Source organism: Anolis sagrei, chromosome 1 (genome assembly GCF_037176765.1).
Source record: "Anolis sagrei isolate rAnoSag1 chromosome 1, rAnoSag1.mat, whole genome shotgun sequence".
NCBI lineage: Eukaryota > Metazoa > Chordata > Lepidosauria > Squamata > Dactyloidae > Anolis > Anolis sagrei.
In genome coordinates this window covers 338,553,039-338,575,032 of record NC_090021.1, presented here as the reverse complement: position 1 = coordinate 338,575,032, position 21,994 = coordinate 338,553,039, and the positions used below count along the sequence as shown (strand labels likewise).

The following is a 21,994-nucleotide window of genomic DNA, read 5'->3' as shown; positions in this document are numbered from 1 at the left end:
TTGAGCTGCACCTTTTCTGAGTCATTGCATCTATTTAACCCTTTCAGTGCTTGAATCACATTTTCAGTGCTTGACTCACATTGCATCTATTTAACCCTTTCAGTGCTTGAATCACATTTTCAGTGCTTGACTCACATTGCAGCTATTTAACCCTTTCAGTGCTTGAATCACATTTTCAGTGCTTGACTCACATTGCAGCTATTTAACCCTTTCAGTGCTTGAATCACATTTTCAGTGCTTGACTCACATTGCATCTATTTAACCCTTTCAGTGCTTGAATCACATTTTCAGTGCTTGACTCACATTGCAGCTATTTAACCCTTTCAGTGCTTGAATCACATTTTCAGTGCTTGACTCACATTGCAGCTATTTAACCCTTTCAGTGCTTGAATCACATTTTCAGTGCTTGACTCACATTGCATCTATTTAACCCTTTCAGTGCTTGAATCACATTTTCAGTGCTTGACTCACATTGCAGCTATTTAACCCTTTCAGTGCTTGAATCACATTTTCAGTGCTTGACTCACATTGCAGCTATTTAACCCTTTCAGTGCTTGAATCACATTTTCAGTGCTTGACTCACATTGCAGCTATTTAACCCTTTCAGTGCTTGAATCACATTTTCAGTGCTTGACTCACATTGCAGCTATTTAACCCTTTCAGTGCTTGAATCACATTTTCAGTGCTTGACTCACATTGCATCTATTTAACCCTTTCAGTGCTTGAATCACATTTTCAGTGCTTGACTCACATTGCAGCTATTTAACCCTTTCAGTGCTTGAATCACATTTTCAGTGCTTGACTCACATTGCAGCTATTTAACCCTTTCAGTGCTTGAATCACATTTTCAGTGCTTGACTCACATTGCATCTATTTAACCCTTTCAGTGCTTGAATCACATTTTCAGTGCTTGACTCACATTGCAGCTATTTAACCCTTTCAGTGCTTGAATCACATTTTCAGTGCTTGACTCACATTGCAGCTATTTAACCCTTTCAGTGCTTGAATCACATTTTCAGTGCTTGACTCACATTGCAGCTATTTAACCCTTTCAGTGCTTGAATCACATTTTCAGTGCTTGACTCACATTGCAGCTATTTAACCCTTTCAGTGCTTGAATCACATTTTCAGTGCTTGACTCACATTGCATCTATTTAACCCTTTCAGTGCTTGAATCACATTTTCAGTGCTTGACTCACATTGCAGCTATTTAGCCCTTTCAGTGCTTGAATCACATTTTCAGTGCTTGACTCACATTGCAGCTATTTAACCCTTTCAGTGCTTGAATCACATTTTCAGTGCTTGACTCACATTGCATCTATTTAACCCTTTCAGTGCTTGAATCACATTTTCAGTGCTTGACTCACATTGCAGCTATTTAACCCTTTCAGTGCTTGAATCACATTTTCAGTGCTTGACTCACATTGCAGCTATTTAACCCTTTCAGTGCTTGAATCACATTTTCAGTGCTTGACTCACATTGCAGCTATTTAACCCTTTCAGTGCTTGAATAACATTTTCAGTGCTTGACTCACATTGCAGCTATTTAACCCTTTCAGTGCTTGAATCACATTTTCAGTGCTTGACTCACATTGCAGCTATTTAACCCTTTCAGTGCTTGAATCACATTTTCAGTGCTTGACTCACATTGCAGCTATTTAACCCTTTCAGTGCTTGAATCACATTTTCAGTGCTTGACTCACATTGCAGCTATTTAACCCTTTCAGTGCTTGAATCACATTTTCAGTGCTTGACTCACATTGCATCTATTTAACCCTTTCAGTGCTTGAATCACATTTTCAGTGCTTGACTCACATTGCAGCTATTTAACCCTTTCAGTGCTTGAATCACATTTTCAGTGCTTGACTCACATTGCAGCTATTTAACCCTTTCAGTGCTTGAATCACATTTTCAGTGCTTGACTCACATTGCATCTATTTAACCCTTTCAGTGCTTGAATCACATTTTCAGTGCTTGACTCACATTGCAGCTATTTAACCCTTTCAGTGCTTGAATCACATTTTCAGTGCTTGACTCACATTGCATCTATTTAACCCTTTCAGTGCTTGAATCACATTTTCAGTGCTTGACTCACATTGCAGCTATTTAACCCTTTCAGTGCTTGAATCACATTTTCAGTGCTTGACTCACATTGCAGCTATTTAACCCTTTCAGTGCTTGAATCACATTTTCAGTGCTTGACTCACATTGCAGCTATTTAACCCTTTCAGTGCTTGAATCACATTTTCAGTGCTTGACTCACATTGCAGCTATTTAACCCTTTCAGTGCTTGAATCACATTTTCAGTGCTTGACTCACATTGCAGCTATTTAACCCTTTCAGTGCTTGAATCACATTTTCAGTGCTTGACTCACATTGCAGCTATTTAACCCTTTCAGTGCTTGAATCACATTTTCAGTGCTTGACTCACATTGCATCTATTTAACCCTTTCAGTGCTTGAATCACATTTTCAGTGCTTGACTCACATTGCAGCTATTTAACCCTTTCAGTGCTTGAATCACATTTTCAGTGCTTGACTCACATTGCAGCTATTTAACCCTTTCAGTGCTTGAATCACATTTTCAGTGCTTGACTCACATTGCAGCTATTTAACCCTTTCAGTGCTTGAATCACATTTTCAGTGCTTGACTCACATTGCAGCTATTTAACCCTTTCAGTGCTTGAATCACATTTTCAGTGCTTGACTCACATTGCAGCTATTTAACCCTTTCAGTGCTTGAATCACATTTTCAGTGCTTGACTCACATTGCAGCTATTTAACCCTTTCAGTGCTTGAATCACATTTTCAGTGCTTGACTCACATTGCAGCTATTTAACCCTTTCAGTGCTTGAATCACATTTTCAGTGCTTGACTCACATTGCAGCTATTTAACCCTTTCAGTGCTTGAATCACATTTTCAGTGCTTGACTCACATTGCAGCTATTTAACCCTTTCAGTGCTTGAATCACATTTTCAGTGCTTGACTCACATTGCAGCTATTTAACCCTTTCAGTGCTTGAATCACATTTTCAGTGCTTGACTCACATTGCAGCTATTTAACCCTTTCAGTGCTTGAATCACATTTTCAGTGCTTGACTCACATTGCAGCTATTTAACCCTTTCAGTGCTTGAATCACATTTTCAGTGCTTGACTCACATTGCAGCTATTTAACCCTTTCAGTGCTTGAATCACATTTTCAGTGCTTGACTCACATTGCAGCTATTTAACCCTTTCAGTGCTTGAATCACATTTTCAGTGCTTGACTCACATTGCAGCTATTTAACCCTTTCAGTGCTTGAATCACATTTTCAGTGCTTGACTCACATTGCAGCTATTTAACCCTTTCAGTGCTTGAATCACATTTTCAGTGCTTGACTCACATTGCAGCTATTTAACCCTTTCAGTGCTTGAATCACATTTTCAGTGCTTGACTCACATTGCAGCTATTTAACCCTTTCAGTGCTTGAATCACATTTTCAGTGCTTGACTCACATTGCAGCTATTTAACCCTTTCAGTGCTTGAATCACATTTTCAGTGCTTGACTCACATTGCAGCTATTTAACCCTTTCAGTGCTTGAATCACATTTTCAGTGCTTGACTCACATTGCAGCTATTTAACCCTTTCAGTGCTTGAATCACATTTTCAGTGCTTGACTCACATTGCAGCTATTTAACCCTTTCAGTGCTTGAATCACATTTTCAGTGCTTGACTCACATTGCAGCTATTTAACCCTTTCAGTGCTTGAATCACATTTTCAGTGCTTGACTCACATTGCATCTATTTAACCCTTTCAGTGCTTGAATCACATTTTCAGTGCTTGACTCACATTGCATCTATTTAACCCTTTCAGTGCTTGAATCACATTTTCAGTGCTTGACTCACATTGCATCTATTTAACCCTTTCAGTGCTTGAATCACATTTTCAGTGCTTGACTCACATTGCATCTATTTAACCCTTTCAGTGCTTGAATCACATTTTCAGTGCTTGACTCACATTGCATCTATTTAACCCTTTCAGTGCTTGACTATCTAGTTATTTTGAGTATTTCTGACAGTCCATCCTATATCTCAGCATTTTTTTTTTATCGTAGAGCCAACCCGGAGGCCACAGACCATGTGTGAGCGCTGGAGACAGAGCCTCCTGGAGCATTACGGGGGCAACCCACAGGATGACCAGTATGTGCCCCAGTGCGACTCTCTGGGCCACTTTAATCCCTTACAATGCCACGGGAACAGCGGCTACTGCTGGTGTGTGGACGAACATGGCCGTGAGGTCCAAGGCACGCGGTCGGAACCCGGCGTCCCTCCACCATGTAAGAATGCAGCAATCGAGTGGCAAAGCTTGTCAAGAAGAGGGGAACGGAAGGGTTGATAACCTTGTGTCTCATGCCTTTCAATTGTTTTTCTTTTGTCCTAGGCTTGCCCAGTGTGGCTCCTCCGACAGTTCACCCATCTCCTCGCCCCGATGTGGTTCCACCTTCCGCAGGGACGTTCCTCCTTTACGCTCAAGGCCAGCAAATTGGTGCTTTGCCCCTGAATGGGACCCGGCTGAAGAAGGAGGCTGCCAGGACCCTGCTCTCCTTGCATGTAAGGTATTCTCCTGCCCGGTGGGAATGAGGGTGAGGAGCAAAGGGAGCTGCAAAGGGATGGGAATGATCAGGCATGACTTGGGCTCAGTTCCTAACCTCCTCCCTGTTGGACTGGGAAAGATTCTTCCCTATGACTCTGAAGCTTTTTATTATTATTAATTATTATTGGAGGGAAAGATACTAGAGACAAAGTTGAAGTACTTTGGTCACATCATGAGGAGACAGGAAAGCCTAGAGAAGACAATGATGCTGGGGAAAGTGGAAGGCAAAAGGAAGAGGGGCCGACCAAGGGCAAGATGGATGGATGACATCCTTGAAGTGACTGGACTGACCTTGAGGGAGCTGGGGGTGGTAACGGCCGACAGGGAGCTCTGGCGTGGACTGGTCCATGAGGTCACGAAGAGTCGGAGACGACTGAACGAATGAACAACAACAAACAATTATTATTACTATTAAACTTTATTTGTACCCCGCTACCATCTCCCCAAGGGACTCGGTGCGGCTTACATGAGGCTGAGCCCATAATACATCAATACAAGCAATAACAACAACAGTAAAACAGATTAAATAAACCTCGTAACAAAAAAGCCATATACAATGGCAATAATACAACACACAATTAAAATCTATGGCTGGGCCAAATGCAATTAAAGTTAAAAATAATGCTAGACATGAATAAGGTAGGAGAGATGGGGCGTTAGTGGGAGCGTACAACAATCTTAAATCAATGTAAAGTGCATTTGGAGGGCACAATGCTGAGAATTCCTTATTCTGGGAAGGCACAGTGGAACAACCACGTTTTCAGGCTCCTCCTAAAGACTGCCAGAGTTGGGGCATGCCTGATGTCCTTGGGAAGTGAATTCCAGAGTTGAGGGGCCACCACTGAGAAGGCCCTGTCCCTCGTCCCCACCTGTCGCGCCTGCGATGGAGGTGGGAGTGCAAGGAGGGCCTCTCCAGATGAACGAAGAGATCGTGTGGGTTCATACACAGAAATGCGGTCACGCAGGTAGGCGGGTCCCAAACCGGTCAGAGCTTTGTAGGTAAGAACCTGCACCTTGAATTGGGACCAGAAAATGAACGGCAGCCAGTGGAGTTCCTTAAACAGGAGGGTTGACCACTCCCTGAAAGGAGCACCAGTTAATAATCTGACTGCCGCCCGTTGGACCAACTGGAATTTCCAAGCCGTTTTCAAGGGCAGCCCCACATAGAGCGCATTACAGTAGTCCAATCTGGAGGTGACTAAGGCATGGACCACCCTGGCCAGATCAGCCTTCACGAGGTACGGTCGCAGCTGGAGCACAAGTCTTAATTGTGCAAAGGCCCTCCTGGCCACAGCCGACGCCTGAGCTTCAAGCGTAAGTGATGAGTCCAGGAGGACAACCAGATTGCGGACCTGCGATTTCAAGGGGGGTGCAACCCTATCCAGCACAGGTTGCCACCCTATACCCCAAGCCAGTTTACGATCGACCAGGAGGACCTCTGTCTTCTCGGGATTGATTCTCAGCTTGTTCCTCCTCATCCAGACAGCCACAGCGGCCAGGCACTCGTCCAGCACCCGAAGGGCTTCCTTGGAGTTTCTGCCAATCAATATCAGTATTCCTAGCCTAAATTGACTCTGGCATAGCATAAGGCAAGTTCATCTCCTTCTGAAAAAATGGTCCCAAGTTCAATCTAAAGAGGGTGGATTGGAAATTCCTTATGTTGTCAAAGGCTTTCATAGCCAGAATCACTGGTTTGCGGTGAGTTTTTTGGACTGTATGGCCATGTCCCAGTAGCATTCTCTCCTGACGAATCAAAGAACATGAAAGGCACCACAGGCTAATTCAACCTGACAAGTCAGCCACCTGATGAACCAACCTGGACACAGAATATTATTTGAGAACACAGAAATTCTAGACGACTTTGACAAGCATCATGTCAGACAGAAAGAAGTCACTGAAATCCACAATAAGCATGTGGACAATTTCAACAGAAAGGAGGAAACCGTGAAAATGAACAAAATCTGGTGACCAGTATGCAATTGGCTGCTTTGCAGCTTCAAAGCCTGGCTGCAATGATGCAAGTATCTAGATCTTTGGTATTCAGAAGCTGGAGTATATGGCAGTGTAGATGGGATCCTACACTGCATATGGAGCCCCCACTTATCAGAGGCAAATGGGAATAATGCAATTGTCGACCTTGATTAGGACTGAATAGCCTTGCAGCTTCAAAGCCTGGCTGCCATTATGCAATGATGCAAGTATCCCCTAGTACAAGTCTACATAGGGACCACCAAACGCAGCATTGCCCAGACACGAATCAAGGAACGTGAAAGACACTGCAGACTACTTCAACCAGAGAGGTCAGCCACAGCAGAGCACCCGAGGAACCAACCTGGACACAGCAGATTATTGGAGAACACAGAAATGCTGGACCACTCTCACAACCACCATGTCAGACTACACAGAGAAGCCATTGAACTCCACAAGAAGGATGTGGACAATTTCAACAGAAAGGAGGAAACCATGAAAATGAACAAAATCTGGTGACCAGTATTAAAAAACACCAGAATCAAGAACACTGCCAGTGAAAACCTGCCAAACAGAGGATGCCTCCAGGCAACAGAGGCAAAACTTCCTCTATGTACATACCCTTAATAATAATAATAATAATTATTATTATTATTATTTATACCCCGCCACCATCTTCCCAAAGGGGACTCGGAGCAGCTTACATGATGCCAAGCCCAGTGATACATTACAGCAAAATAAAATATAAACAACAAAAATAACATCACGATAAAATAAATAAGCCAATGAAGTAAAATAAACAGTGCAAAATAACATAATGGAAAATCAAACACAATGGGCGGGCCAAATGCACAGCATAAAATGATAAAACTCTGGATGAGATAGTAATGAAAAAGATATATTTGTGGGGGAGGAGCTCATAAATTGCCTTGAGTCACCAATTGGCTGAGAAAGGCGGTATACAAATACAGTAAATAAATAAATAGGGGACAGAACTGATTGACTTTACAGCTTGATGGCTACTCAGCTGGTAAAATCACCAGCAATTATAAGCTCTAGCAATCGAAAGGTTGCAAGTTTGAAGCCCCGGGTCGGCATAAGCTGCCGACTATCAGCCTAGTTCACTGTTTACGTAAGCAATTCAAAATTTCTGTTTACCTAAGCAGTTATAAATTTCTCTAATTATAGCTTTAGCTATAATTAGATAAATTAGGTACCGCTAAAAGCAGGGGAGGTGTTTTACAACACCATAAAGAAAGAAGATCAGAAAATGCTGGGCGACCAAAAGGAAGGAGGAAGTCCTGACGGCTCTTCATCATAGAAGATGGAGTGACAGCACCCCCTTATGGCTGGACTCGAGCCCAACATTCCATGGCACCTAAAGAGCTGCACACTGAGTTGAAACAAAACACCTTTTGTTCTGTGGATTGTCTATACAAAGCAGCACTTAATGTTCGCTGTGTATGTGTACTGTGATCTGGCCTGAGTCCCCTTCAGGGTGAGAAGGGCGGAATATAAATAAAGTGTTGTTGTTGTTGTTGTTGTTGTTGTTGTTGTTGTTAATTGCAACATTCACACTTGCTTCAAGCAGATAAGGTTTCCTTCTCCCATCCTGGACATTCCATAAGTATGTACACTCCACTTGCCTCACCTCCAACAGAACCTCCAACAGAACCTCCTGACATTTCACCTGCATCTGTGTCTAATGGCATATTAGACACAGATGCAGGTGAAATGTCAGGATAGAATGCTGCTGGAACATGGCCTTACAGCCCAAAAAACTCATAGCAACCCATTGAAATTCCTTGCTAAAGGATGTGGAAGTGGAACACAGAATTGCACCGGAGGATCTAGAGATTCCTTAAATGGGCAATTTATGCACTGGCCAACACATATTTCGGTGTTTCAGGTGTTAGCCCTTATTCTGGGTATAGTTGATCTGCAGATCCCAAAAATGGCACCAGTTTCCCCCCATGAGCTGTAGTTTTTGAGATACAGACTATATACCAGTCACCATTGGCTCACGTACAGAAAATCAAAGTAACTATATTTAAGAAATTAGACCTGATGTGGTGCATCCTAAGCAATTTTCTGAATCAGGACCCTAAATAACCCTAGAAGCAGGCCTAAAATCCAAGAAAAAATATTTTGGTGTGGCTGTGTAATCAAAACTACAGACGTCAAAACAGCAAATGTGGAGGGACAGCTATATTATTGTTTCCCTGGCCAATTTCCAGGCAATAAATGGAACCACAATGGAGTAATTCCCCTCCTTCTCGAACTTGCAGCTCTGTGGGTGAATGGGAGAAAATACTTTGTCTCTAACTGTTAATAATACTTGCTCCAAATTTTGGGAGTTCCAAGCCAAGGCATGTTTGCAAACAACGCTTCCAAGAATCAGTCTGGGAACAATGTGTTTAAGGGAGAAGGCAGATGTTCCTCAGACCACCTCCTGAGGGAGAGATGAAGCCTTAGCAAACCCACACACACTTACGTACTTGTCAGGACAGATTGTGTTGATTTCCTCATTTGAAACAGACCTCAAGCACGATGTCCAAAGGTTCTGCAGGGGAACCGAGGAGACAAGGCTGTGGGAAGGCCGTGGCCCCATTTGACCACTTCATAGAATCATAGAATCAAAGAGTTGGAAGAGACCTCATGGGCCATCCAGTCCAACCCCATTCTGCCAAGAAGCAGGAATATTGCATTCAAATCACCCCTGACAGATGGCCATCCAGCCTCTGCTTAAAAGTTTCCAAAGAAGGAGCCTCCACCACACTCCGGGGCAGAGAGTTCCACTGCTGAACGGCTCTCACAGTCAGGAAGTTCTTCCTCATGTTCAGATGGAATCTCCTCTCTTGTAGTTTGAAGCCATTGTTCCGCGTCCTAGTCTCCAAGGAAGCAGAAAACAAGCTTGCTCCCTCCTCCTCCCTGTGGCTTCCTCTCACATACTTATACATGGCTATCATATCTCCTCTCAGCCTTCTCTTCTTCAGGCTAAACATGCCCAGCTCCTTAAGCCGCTCCTCATAGGGCTTGTTCTCCAGACCCTTGATCATTTTAGTCGCCCTCCTCTGGACACATTCCAGCTTGTCAATATCTCTCTTGAATTGTGGTACTCAGAATTGGACACAATATTCCAGGTGTGGTCTAACCAAAGCAAAAAGGAGGGGTAGCATGACTTCCCTGGACCTAGACACTATGCTCCTCTTGATGCAGGCCAAAATCCCATTGGCTTTTTTTCCCGCCACTTCACATTGTTGGCTCATGTTTAACTTGTTGTCTACGAGGACTCCAAGATCTTTTTCACACGTCCTGCTCTTGAGCCAGGCATTGTCCCCCATTCTGTATCTTTGCATTTCGTTTTTCCTGCCAAAGTGGAGTATCTTTCATTTGTCACTGCTGAACTTCATTTTGTTAGTTTTGGCCATTCATCTCTCTAATCCGTCAAGATCATTTTGAATCCTGCTCCTGTCCTCTGGAGTATTGGCTATCCCTCCCAATTTGGTGTCATCTGCAAACTTGATGATCCTGCCTTCTAGCCCTTCATCTAAGTCATTAATAAAGATGTTGAACAGGACCGGGCCCAGGACGGAACCCTGCGGCATTTCACTCACTTTCATGGAGCAAAGCAGAAGGTCAAAAACATGTGTCGTTCATAGGATTGGGGGTTAACCACATGGGCCTCCTCCCATAAAGTATTGTAGCTACAATCCCAGAAGGTTTGGTCAAACTTCTAAAAACCCAGTAGCAATTTCAACAATGGTGCATGCTTGTAGTTCATGCAGACATCCCTGTGGTATTTGAACAGCCATTGCAACTGGACCATAATGATAACTGTGACTTGAGCGCTTGTGCATGAGACGATTCAACAAGTAAATAAACCTAAAGTCACAGGCAAGGACCCCCAAAGACTTCAACACAGTTTTGTTGATAACCCTGGAATATAGCTCCATTTTATTCATTCTATACCAGGTTTGGGAAAACTTGGGCCCTCCAGGTGTTTTGGACTTCAACTCCCACAATTCCTAACAGGATTACCTGGGAAGGAATCCCACTGGAGGATTGCAGCACACCCAAATACCTGGGAGTCACTCTGGACCGTGCTCTGACCTACAAGAAGCACTGCCTGAATATCAAACAAAAAGTGGGCGCTAGAAACAATTTCATACGAAAGCTGACTGGCACAACCTGGGGATCACAACCAGACACAGTGAAGACATCTGCCCTTGCGCTGTGCTACTCTGCTGCTGAGTATGCATGCCCAGTGTGGAACACATCTCACCACGCTAAAACAGTGGATGTGGCTCTGAATGAGACATGCCACATTATCACGGGGTGTCTGCGCCCTACACCACTGGAGAAATTACACTGTTTAGCCGGTATTGCACCACTTGACATCCGCCGGGAAGTAGCAGCCAATAGTGAAAGGACCAAGGCAGAGACATCTCCAGCTCATCCCCTGTTTGGGTCTCAGCCAGCACGTCAACGACTTAAATCTAGAAATAATTTTCTGAGATCTACAGAGACACTTGCTGGAACACCTCAGCAAGTGAGAGTCCAAAAGTGGCAGGCTCAAACCCAGAACCTCAACCAATGGCTGATACCAGATGAGAGACTCCCCCCTGGGCACACAGAGGACTGGGAGACTTGGAAGGCGCTGAACAGACTGCGCTCTGGCACCACGAAATGCAGAGCCAACCTTCAGAAATGGGGCTACAAAGTGGAATCCTCGACATGCGAGTGTGGAGAGGAGCAAACCACTGACCACCTGCTGCACTGCACTGTAATTGGCTAATGGCTTATTATTGAAAATAAAGCTCTCCCCTGAGTCTTAATCTAGGAAGTTCTAAAAATATGGTAGAATAGCCCCAAGGAGACATAGGGATATGACTCTTCATCAGTTAAGTAACTTTGGCTTTATCTCTGAAATTTACCTTAGTTATGGCTTATAACTTGGTTTCCTCTCTCTGGTTGTAAGGATACAGGCAAGAAGTTGCTAAATCCCCATCTAGGTTCTGATGTTGGTCCTCGATGGGGTTCTGTTTTGAAGCAATCCAGTTTTAGGGTCCCTACTGTCAGTGTATGATTTATGTATAATGTATGTTTAAATGTAATTTTATGTACTAGGATTGTAATTGTAATAGAATTGTATTGCCAGGATGTAGTTTGGCACAGAAGGGTTAAACAGGAAAGTAACAAGCTGTGAGAATGTGACCCTGAGTTCTTGCTGTGTGAAAGATTAGGGAGTGCCAGAGCTAAACTTCCTTCCAGCTGCAGTTTGAATTAGTGCTTATCTCTTTCGTTTTGTGTTCTTCACGTCTGTCCGCTGATGGCGTATGTTGTATATTATGAGCTGCTTAAGTAAAGATGAACTCTGCTTTTATTGGAGAGTCCAAGCCAAGCCAATTCAGAGTCCATTATTCTGAGCTTCTGCGATACTCTACTAATGCCAACACCTACTTCACTCTGGGAATCTACTTGGACCCTTGTTACCCAGAGACTAGACAAAGATCTCTTTCTAACTATTTGGATGTGTCTTCTTCTTCCCACAACCCCACTGCAGGGATCCATTGTGGTGGGGATTGGCTATGACTGTCGGGGGAAAATGATGTACTGGACGGACGTGGCGGGACGGAGCATCAGCCGGGCGAGCCTGGAGCCAGGGGCAGAGCCGGAGACGGTCATCAGCTCAGGTAGGTGACTCATATCCACTGGACAAAGGTGGCGTTCCTATCAGAGGGTTAGCTTTTGGGCGATGGAGCTCTCTGAGGTGCTGAAATTGCATTGGAGTTGTGATTCAGCACCACAGACAGCTCCTTTGAACTCTGACTCCTTACTCAGGATCAATCCACCTAAACTGCCTCAAACAACACTGCGAGGTCTGTAAAATAATATTTCCCTCTCCTCCCTGTGATACATCTTCACATCTTCTCTAGAAGGTCTCATGACCCCAAATAATATATTTGAAAACATGGGACAGAGGGAAATTGCTCATCTCCTTCCCTTTTGGGTTGATGGAAGCCATTCCATTTACAAAAGCAGATAGTATATGACAGTGTTTCTCAACCTTCCTAATGTCATGACCCTTGATACAGTTCCCCATGTTGTGGTGACCCCCAACTACAACATGATTTTTGTTGTGACTTCATAACTGTAATTTTGCTCCTGTTATGAATCATAATGTAAATGTCTTATATGCAGGATGTATTTTCATTCACTGGACCAAATTTGGCACAAATGTCCAATATGCCCAAATTTAGTACTGGTGGGGTTGGGAGAGGGGCGATTGATTGTCATTTGAGAGTTGTAGTTGCTGGGATTTATAGTTCACCTACAATCAAAGAGCATTCTGAACTCCACCAAGAACAGAATTGAACCAAACATGGCATACAGGACTCCCATGACCAACAGAAAACACTAGAAGGGTTTGGTGGGCATTGACCTTGAGTTTGGGAGTTGTAGTTCACCTATATCCCAAGAGCACTGTGGACTCAAACAATGTTGGATCTGAACCAAACTTGGCACAAACACTCTATATGCCCAAATGCAAACACTGGTGAAGTTTGGGGAAAATAGACCTTGACAGTTGGGAGTTGTAGTCGTTGGGATTTATAGTTCACATACAATCAAAGAGCATTCTGAATCCCATCAATGATAGAATTGGGCCAAACTTTCCACACGGAATCCCCATGACTAACAGAAAAGACTGTGTTTTCTGATGGTCATTGGCGACCCCTCTGATACCCCCTCGCGACCCCTCCAGGGGTCCCGACCCCCAGGTTGAGAAACGCTGGTATATGACAATGTCATATCACATAGTTCATTCCAACAGGAGTAGACCCATTGGATCTATTGAATGGATTTATTGAATGGTAAATCAACATGTAGCTCAATTCTTCTTGGGTCTGTTGTAATCCAATGTGTTAAGCTCCCAATTTAAAAGAACAAAGCAAATTACAAAATATGTCCATGTTATGTCATCCAATGGCTGTAATTCTTTCACAGGCTTAGGGTAGCATAACCAAGAGTTACTTTTACTGATATTTCATGGCTACCTTCCTACATGATAGTGTTCTTCAAGCTCCATCCTTTGAATCAAAGAACCATTGATAGGAGAACTCTTTTGTGCTGTCCACTCCCTGCCTGATTTCCTATTGTAACCCTTTTATATAGAAAGTATGTAAAGGAAGTCTTGTCCTGTATTTCCTTCCTTGGCTTCTGCTCTCTTAGGCCTGATCAGTCCTGAAGGCCTTGCCATTGACCACCTCCGGAGCACCATGTTTTGGACGGACAGCGGCTTGGACAAAATTGAGAGTGCGAGGCTGGACGGTACGGAACGGCGAACCCTTTTTGCCACAGACCTGGTCAACCCTCGTGCAATAGCAGTGGATCCCATCCGTGGGTGAGTGGTTGACACTATCTTTGACCCCAGGTGCCTTTTATTTATTTATTTTTATCCTTCCTAAAAAAAATTTAACTGCATGGCCAACCCTCTCTCCCCTCCAGGAATCTTTACTGGACGGATTGGAACCGTGAAGCCCCCAAAATCGAGACGTCCACCGTGACGGGAGAACACAGGCGGATTCTGGTCAACCAAGACATTGGGCTGCCCAACGGTTTAACCTTCGACCCTTTTTCCAAACAGATTTGCTGGGCGGACGCAGGTGACGTGTGTTTTGTAGAAAAGGAACTATTCAAGTTGAATATCTCTTAACTGAAGTACTTGAGAATGGGACTTTTGAGGGATTTTGAAATACTTAGATTTGCAGTCAGGCCCGAGAGAAGATCTCTGTAGGAATATCTAAGCCATCCACTATGACTCTGTGGTCAATGTCCACAGGAAGTTGGCTATATAATCTTTCTGAATGTCTAGCAAGAACATTTTAATCAAATCCACAAATCATCAAAGCCACAAAAGTTGAATCTGGAAATGTGGAGGGCTAAGTATAAGTACATTAGGAGAATATCTTGGAGATGGGACCCAAGTCTATACTCAGACTTCACTGATGTTTTACATGCACCTTATGCATGTAGTTTGGAGGCAGTTTTATACACATTGTCTTCCTTACATGATTTTGTGCGTGCAACAACTGAACTTGAAATCTAGAAACATGGTTCTCATGATCCCGCTTGACCTTCACTTCTCCCAGCTAAACATTCCCCAGGAGGAAAGGAGGAAGGAAAAAGAGAAGGAAGGGAGGAAGAGAAGGATGGAAGGAAGGGTGGAAGGGAAGGGCAAGAGGGAGGAAAGAGAGAAGGAAGGAGGGACAAAAGGGAAGGAAGGAAGGAAGGAAGGAAAGAAGGAAGGAAGGAAGGAAGGAGAAAGAGAAGGAAGGAGGGACAAAAGGGAAGGAAGGAAGGAAGGAAGGAAGGAAGGAAGGAAGGAAGGAAGGAAAGACAGTGAAGGAAGGAAGGAAGGAAGAAAAGAAAGGAAGGAAGGAAGGAAAGACAAGGAAGGAAGGAAGGAAGGAAGGAAGGAAGGAAGGAAGGAGAAAGAGAAGGAAGGAAAGACAAGAGGGAAGGAAGGAAGAAAAAAAGGAATGAAGGAAGATAAGAAGGGAGGAAGATAAGGAAGGAAGGAAGGAAGGAAGGAAGGAAGGAAGGAAGGAAGGAGAAAGAGAGAAGGAAGGAAAGACAAAAGGGAAGGAAAGACAAAAGGGAAGGAAGGACAAAAGGGAAGGAAGGAAGGAAGGAAGGAAGGAAGGAAGGAAGGAAGGAAGGAAGGAAGGAAGGAAGGGGGGAGAAAGAGGGAGGGAAGGAGGAAGGAAAGAGAGAAAGAAGGAAGGATAAGATAGTGAGAGAGGAGGGCCTGAGAAAAGAGCCCGAAGAGGCCACATCTGGCACCTGGGCTTGGGTTTGCCCATACCTGTCATAAAGTCTCAACCAATTCAACATAGTTTGTGGCAGCCACATGAATGGAGTTTCTGGAGTCGAACAACTATTTTCGAAGTAAGGACCACACAATGAAAAAGGAAATTACACTTTCATATCAGGAACAGAAAATGTTTCAAATTTTGTTAAGATAGTGTTGTGTACAAAATCCAAAAAGAGAGGAAGTGAAGTCATTCTCAGGTTTAACTCTCTTTTGTTTCCTATAGGAACCAAAAAGCTGGAGTGCGCTTTACCTGATGGAAGGGGAAGGCGGGTCATCCAGAATAACCTCAACTACCCTTTCAGTATCGTCAGCTACGCCAATTACTTCTTCCACACAGATTGGAGAAGGTAGGTCTCTCCCTCCTAGCCCAGAAACTTGAGGCCAAACAAACAGGTAGCCAACTTCAGTGGCTAAAGGGGGTGGCTCTTTGGCAGCACCATTTGGGATGCAAATGCTCATTCTCCCTTGTTCATGCAGAGGAACCAGAGGTTGGCAGCCAGCTTTTATAGGAGCAAAGTGTGGCCTTTGGAGTGACACATGGAACCAACTTTGGTCATGCGCACCTTTTTGGTTTCAAGAGGCATCTCATTGGGAAAGACCCCTGTTTGTTGGGCAAGCAGCAGGGGAATGGCAAAAGAGGGGAACCGCAGTCCAGGTGCATTCATTCAATCTAGGGCACGATTCTCAACCTGGAGGTCAGAACCCATGAGGACGTCACAAGAGGGTGTCAGAGGGGTCGCCGGAGACCATCAGAAAACACAGTATTTTCTGTTTGTCATGGGGGTTTTGTGTGGGAAGTTTGATCCAATTTCTATCATTGGTGGAAATCAGAATGCTCTTTGATTGTAGGTGAACTATAAATCCCAGCAACTACAACTCCCAAATGTCAAGGCCTATTTCCCCCAAATTCCACCAGTGTTCACATTTGGGCATATTGAGTATCCATACCAAGTTTGGTCCAGATCCATCGTTGTTTGAGTCCATAGTTCTCTCTGAATGTAGGTGAGCTACAACTCCCAAACTCAAGGTCAATGCCTCCCCAAACACTTCCAGTATTTTCTGTTGGTCATGGGAGTTCTGTGTGGCAAGTCAGGTTCAATTTTATAATTGGTGGAGTTCAGAATGATCTTTGATTGTAGTTGAACTATAAATCCCAGCAACTACAACTCCCAAATGTCAAGGTCTATTTCCCCCAAACTCCACCAGTGTTCACATTTGGGCATATTGAGTATCCATGCCAAGTTTGGTCCAGATCCGTCATTGTTTGAGTCCACAGTGATCTCTGAATGTAGGTGAACTACAACTCCCAAACTCAAAATCAATGCCCCCCAAACACTTCCAGTATTTTCTGTTGCTCATGGGAGTTCTGTGTGGCAAGTCTGATTCAATTCCCTCGTTGGTGAAGTTCAGAATGCTCTTTGATTGTAGGTTAACTATAAATCCCAGCAACTACAACTCCCAACTGACAAAATCAACCCCCCTCCCAACCCCACCAGTATCCAAATTTGGGCGTATTGGTTATTTGTGCCAAATTTGGTCCAGTGAATGAAAATACATCTGGCATACTCGATATTTACATGACGATTCATAACAGTAGCAAAATTACAGTGATGAAGTAGCAACGAAAATAATGTTATGGTTGGGGGTCACCGCAATTTGAGGAACTGTATTAAGGGTTCGTGTAGTTGTGCAATAATAATAATAAATAAGTAAATAAATAAAGTATTATTATTATTGTCGAAGGCTTTCATGGCTGGAATCACTCAGTTCTTGTGGGTTTTTTCGGGCTATATGGCCAGGTTCTAGAGGCATTTCTCCTGACATTTCGCCTGCATCTATGGCAAGCATCCTCAGAGGTAGTGAGGTTTGTTGGAACTAGGAAAAAAGGGGGTTTATATATCTGTGGAATGACCTGGGTGAGACAAAAGGCTTTTGTAAGTTGGGCTGGGTGTGGATCTTTCAACTGACCACCTTGATTAGCATACAATGGGCTGACTGTGCCTGGAGCAAACTCTTCTTGAAAGGTGATTAGATGTCCCTGTCTGTTTCCTCTCTGCTGTTTTTGCTGTTGCAATTTTAGAATTTTTTAATACTGGTAGCCAGATTTTGTTCATTTTCATGGTTTCCTCCTTTCTGTTGAAATGGTCCACATGTTTGTGGATTTCAATGGCTTCTCTGTGTAGTCTGACATGGTGGTTGTGAGAGTGGTCCAGCTTTTCTGTGTTCTCAAATAATATGCTGTGTCCAGGTTGGTTCATCAGGTGCTCTGCTATGGCTGATTTCTCTGGTTGGAGTAGTCTGCAGAGAAGTCAGCCATAGCAGAGCACCTGATGAACCAACCTGGACACAGCATATTATTTGAGAACACAAAAATGCTGGACCACTCTCACAACCACCATGTCAGACTACACAGAGAAGCCACTGAAATACACAAGAAGCATGTGGACAATTTCAACAGAAAGGAGGAAACCATGAAAATGAACAAAATCTGGCTACCAGTATTAAAAAATTCTAAAATTGCAAAAGCAAAAACAGCAGAGAGAAAAACAGGCAGGGACATCTAATCACCTTTCAAGAAGAGTTTGCTCCAGGCACAGTCAGCCCATTGTATGCTAATCAAGGTGGTCAGTTGAAAGATCCACACCCAGCCCAACTTACAAAAGCCTTTTGTCTCACCCAGGTCATTCCACAGATATATAAACCCCTTTTTTCCCAGCTCCAGCAGACCTCATTACCTCTGAGGAAGCTTGCCATAGATGCAGGTGAAACGTCAGGAGAAATGCTTCTAGAACATGGCCATATAGTCCGAAAAAACCCACAAGAACTGAGTATTATTATTATTATTATTATTATTATTATTATTATTATTGTGCAAGGCTTTTGGCCTTCTCATCAAGGCTAGCGCCTCACCAAACTGCAGCTCCCAGGATTCCCTAGCTTTGAACCATAGTAGCTAAAGTGGTGTCAAACTGCATTCCTTCTACAGTGCAGACACCCCTATTGGTGGGGTGGTAAGCCTTTGATTTTATCCATCACAGTTCTGATAACATCCTCCAGCCAACCGCTGTTCTTCTGTCTCTCCAAACAACTTAATCCAAGTAAGAGACAAAACCACTTCGGAGTGTTTGTAGATTAGTACAACGCATGTTAATGTAGGTACATGTTTTGTTGGTGTGTTTGCTTTTGATTTATGTCTGTAGTATGCTGTAGTAGCTACACTGCTTAGTTTTATCAATACTTTTGCTTTTTGTATGCTTTTTAGGATTTTGTAATATGTTTTTCTTTAGTTCAGAATTTTAAAAAATCAGTTAAGAAAACCATCCTGGAGTTCACTTTTCTTCCTCGATCCTCTTCGCTGGGACAGTTCTAAAAGGAGGGTTGTTGAGTAGGCTGAATGGACATTGGGTTGTTGTAGGTTTTTTCGGGCTGCATGTCCATGTTCTTGAGGCATTCTCTCCTGACGTTGTGCCTGCATCTATGGCAAGAGGTCTGTTGGAACTAGAAAAATGGGTTTATATATCTGTGGAATGACCAGGGTGGGACAAAGGACTCTTGTCTGTTGGAGCTAGGTGTGAATGTTTCAACTGACCATCTTGATCAGCTTTTGATGGCCTGGCAGAGCCTGGGGGAATCTTTTGTCGAGAGGTGATTAGGTGCCATACATCAAGGGAACCACTAACCGCATAGGGAAGCTGATGAGGAAACACAACATACAAACTATCTACAGACCCACCAAGAAAATCCAGCAAATGCTCCGTTCAGCAAAGGACAAGAGGGATCCCCTCACTTCTGCAGGAGTCTACCGTGTACCTTGCAGCTGTGGACAAGAAGTCTCCATAGGGACCACCAAACGCAGCAGCATTGCCCAGACACGAATCAAGGGACATGAAGGGCACTGCAGACTACTTCAGCCTGAGAAGTCAGCCATAGCAGAGCACCTGAGGAACCAACCTGGACACAGCATATTATTTGAGAACATAGAAATGCTGGACCACTCTCACAACCACCATGTCAGACTACACAGAGAAGCCATTGAGATCCACCAGGATGTGGACAATTTCAACAGAAAAGAGGAAACCATGAAAATGAACAAAATCTGGCCACCAGTATTAAAAAAAACTCTAAAATTACAACAGCACAACAACAGAGAGGAAACACATAAGGACATTGAATCACCTCTCAACAAAAGATTGCTCCAGGCTCTGCCAGGCCATCAAATGCTAATCAAGGTGATCAGTTGAAACATTCACACCTAGCTCCAACAGATAAGAGTTCTTTGTCCCACCCTTTATCATCCCATAGATATATAAACCCAATTTTCCTAGTTCCAACAGGCCTCACTACCTCTGAGGATGCTTGCCATAGATGCAGGCGAAACGTCAGGAGAAAATGCCTCTAGAACATGGCCATATAGCCCGAAAAAACCTACAACAACCCAGTCATTCCGGCCATGAAAGCCTTCGACAATACATTGAATGAACATTGTTTTGTATTTTGTTTTTGGCACAGGGATGGGGTAATAGCCGTGAACAAAGACAGTGGCGCTTTTACAGACGAGTACCTTCCAGAGCAACGGACGCACCTCTACGGAATAACTGCCGTCCATCCTTACTGCCCAGGAGGTGAGAACAGAGGCGGTGTGTGAAAGAAGGGTCAGCCTTGAGCAGAAACACTTGCGCTTCCTGCAAAAAGAAGCCCTTCTATTTGGGCATATGTGTGATTTTCTGCAAGAGCGTTGCAAAGCTATTTGCACTTGGGTGGGTGCCAGGGGCAAAGATGGAGTATGCTCCATTGTGCCAAGGTAAGTAGGAGCTGCTGAAACTAATTATTATTATTATTATTATTATTAATAATAATAATAATAATAATAATAGAATCATAGAATCAAAGAATTGGAAGAGACCTCATGGGCCATCCAGTCCAACCCCATTCTTCAAAGAAGCAGGAATATTGCATTCAAATCACCCCTGACAGATGGCCATCCAGCCTCTGTTTAAAAGCTTCCAAAGAAGGAGCCTCCACCACACTCCGGGGCAGAGAGTTCCACTGCTGAACGGCTCTCACAGTCAGGAAGTTCTTCCTCATGTTCAGATGGAATCTCCTCTCTTGTAGTTTGAAGCCATTGTTCCGCGTCCTAGTCTCCAGGGCAGCAGTAAGCTTGCTCCCTCCTCCCTGTGGCTTCCTCTCACATATTTATACATGGCTATCATATCTCCTCTCAGCCTTCTCTTCTTTAGGCTAAACATGCCCAGCTCCTTAAGCTGATCCTCATAGGGCTTGTTCTCCAGACCCTTGATCATTTTAGTCGCCCTCCTCTGGACACTTTCCAGCTTGTCAATATCTCTCTTGAATTGTGGTGCCCAGAATTGGACACAATATTCCAGATGTGGTCTAACCAAAGCAGAATAGAGCATGGGGAGCATGACTTCCCTAGATCTAGACACTAGGCTCCTATAGATGCAGGCCAAAATCCCATTGGCTTTTTTTGCCGCCACATCACATTGTTGGCTCATGTTTAACTTGTTGTCCATGAGTTCCATTTGTGAGCCACAGCCATGTTTATTATTATTATTATTATTATTATTATTATTATTATTATTATTATGGATTCTGACTCTTCCTCTTAACTATCCTTCCCAATTTGGAGTCATCTGCAAATTTGATCAGTACGCCCTCTATTCCATCATCCACATCATTGATAAAGATGCTGAACAGCTCTGGGCCCAGGACAGAATCTTGCGGCCGCTCTTTAGTTACTTCTTTCCAGGATGAAAAGGAGTTATTGACAACTGAAATAGAAAAGTGGGAAAACTCTGCCTCACTGCCCAAGATCGACAGCCTTCCAAAATAAACCTCTCTTTTTTCTCTCTCTTTGCAGCAAGAAAGTAAACTACCTGGGACCTGGCAGGGGAGCAGAGGGTTCAAATTCCACTACTAGGACCGCTGGCCGAAGAGTCCCTCCTCCTGTTACTCTTGTACATAACGGAAGAGACTCTTCAACGCTGCGTCCAGACGAGCAGCGATCTGTTACCAAAGGGAATGAAGTCGTCTTAAGCTTAAAGCCAAATTATCCAGTATTTTGTTTTGTAAAGTTATACCTCAGATTTGTACTACTGTATTTTTATTTTTTACAACAACAACAACAAAAAGAACTTTTTAAATCTATTTGCCAAGAAGAAATGGTGCTATGGGTGACAGGAGCAACTTAAGGGGAAAATAGGACCATATAAGCATTGTCTTACTCCAGGGATATTTTATTGGAAAGAGACTCAACACATGTTGAAATGGGGACAGAAGGAAGGACCCGCCTTAGGTCAAGAAGGACGCTTTCTAGGCTGGGCTTCTTGTAGCAGTGCCTTAATTGGGTTGCTGTGAGTTTTCCAGGCTGTCTAGCCATGTTCCAGAAGCATTCCCTCCTGACGTTTCACCCACATCTATAGCAGGCATCCTTAAGAGGTTGTGAGGTCTGTTGGAAATTAGGCAAGTGGGGTTTATATATCTGTGAAATGATGT

The 21,994-nt window shown here is 43.7% G+C and overlaps 1 protein-coding gene across 2 annotated transcripts in view; it reads left to right on the top strand.

The window, feature by feature from the left end:
- The window catches only part of NID2 (nidogen 2), an 87,669-nt gene extending 66,096 nt beyond the window's left edge, over positions 1 to 21,573 (top strand). For both annotated transcript variants that reach the window (XM_067463104.1, XM_067463103.1), the window contains 8 exons: positions 4,097 to 4,318; positions 4,423 to 4,592; positions 12,170 to 12,299; positions 13,837 to 14,008; positions 14,113 to 14,270; positions 15,705 to 15,828; positions 19,991 to 20,103; positions 21,360 to 21,573. In XM_067463104.1, coding sequence (XP_067319205.1) covers positions 4,097 to 4,318; positions 4,423 to 4,592; positions 12,170 to 12,299; positions 13,837 to 14,008; positions 14,113 to 14,270; positions 15,705 to 15,828; positions 19,991 to 20,103; positions 21,360 to 21,370 — 1,100 coding nt within the window. In that variant the 3' untranslated portion in view covers positions 21,371 to 21,573. The remainder of the gene's footprint in view (positions 1 to 4,096; positions 4,319 to 4,422; positions 4,593 to 12,169; positions 12,300 to 13,836; positions 14,009 to 14,112; positions 14,271 to 15,704; positions 15,829 to 19,990; positions 20,104 to 21,359) is intronic.
- Positions 21,574 to 21,994: the final 421 nt, after the last annotated feature.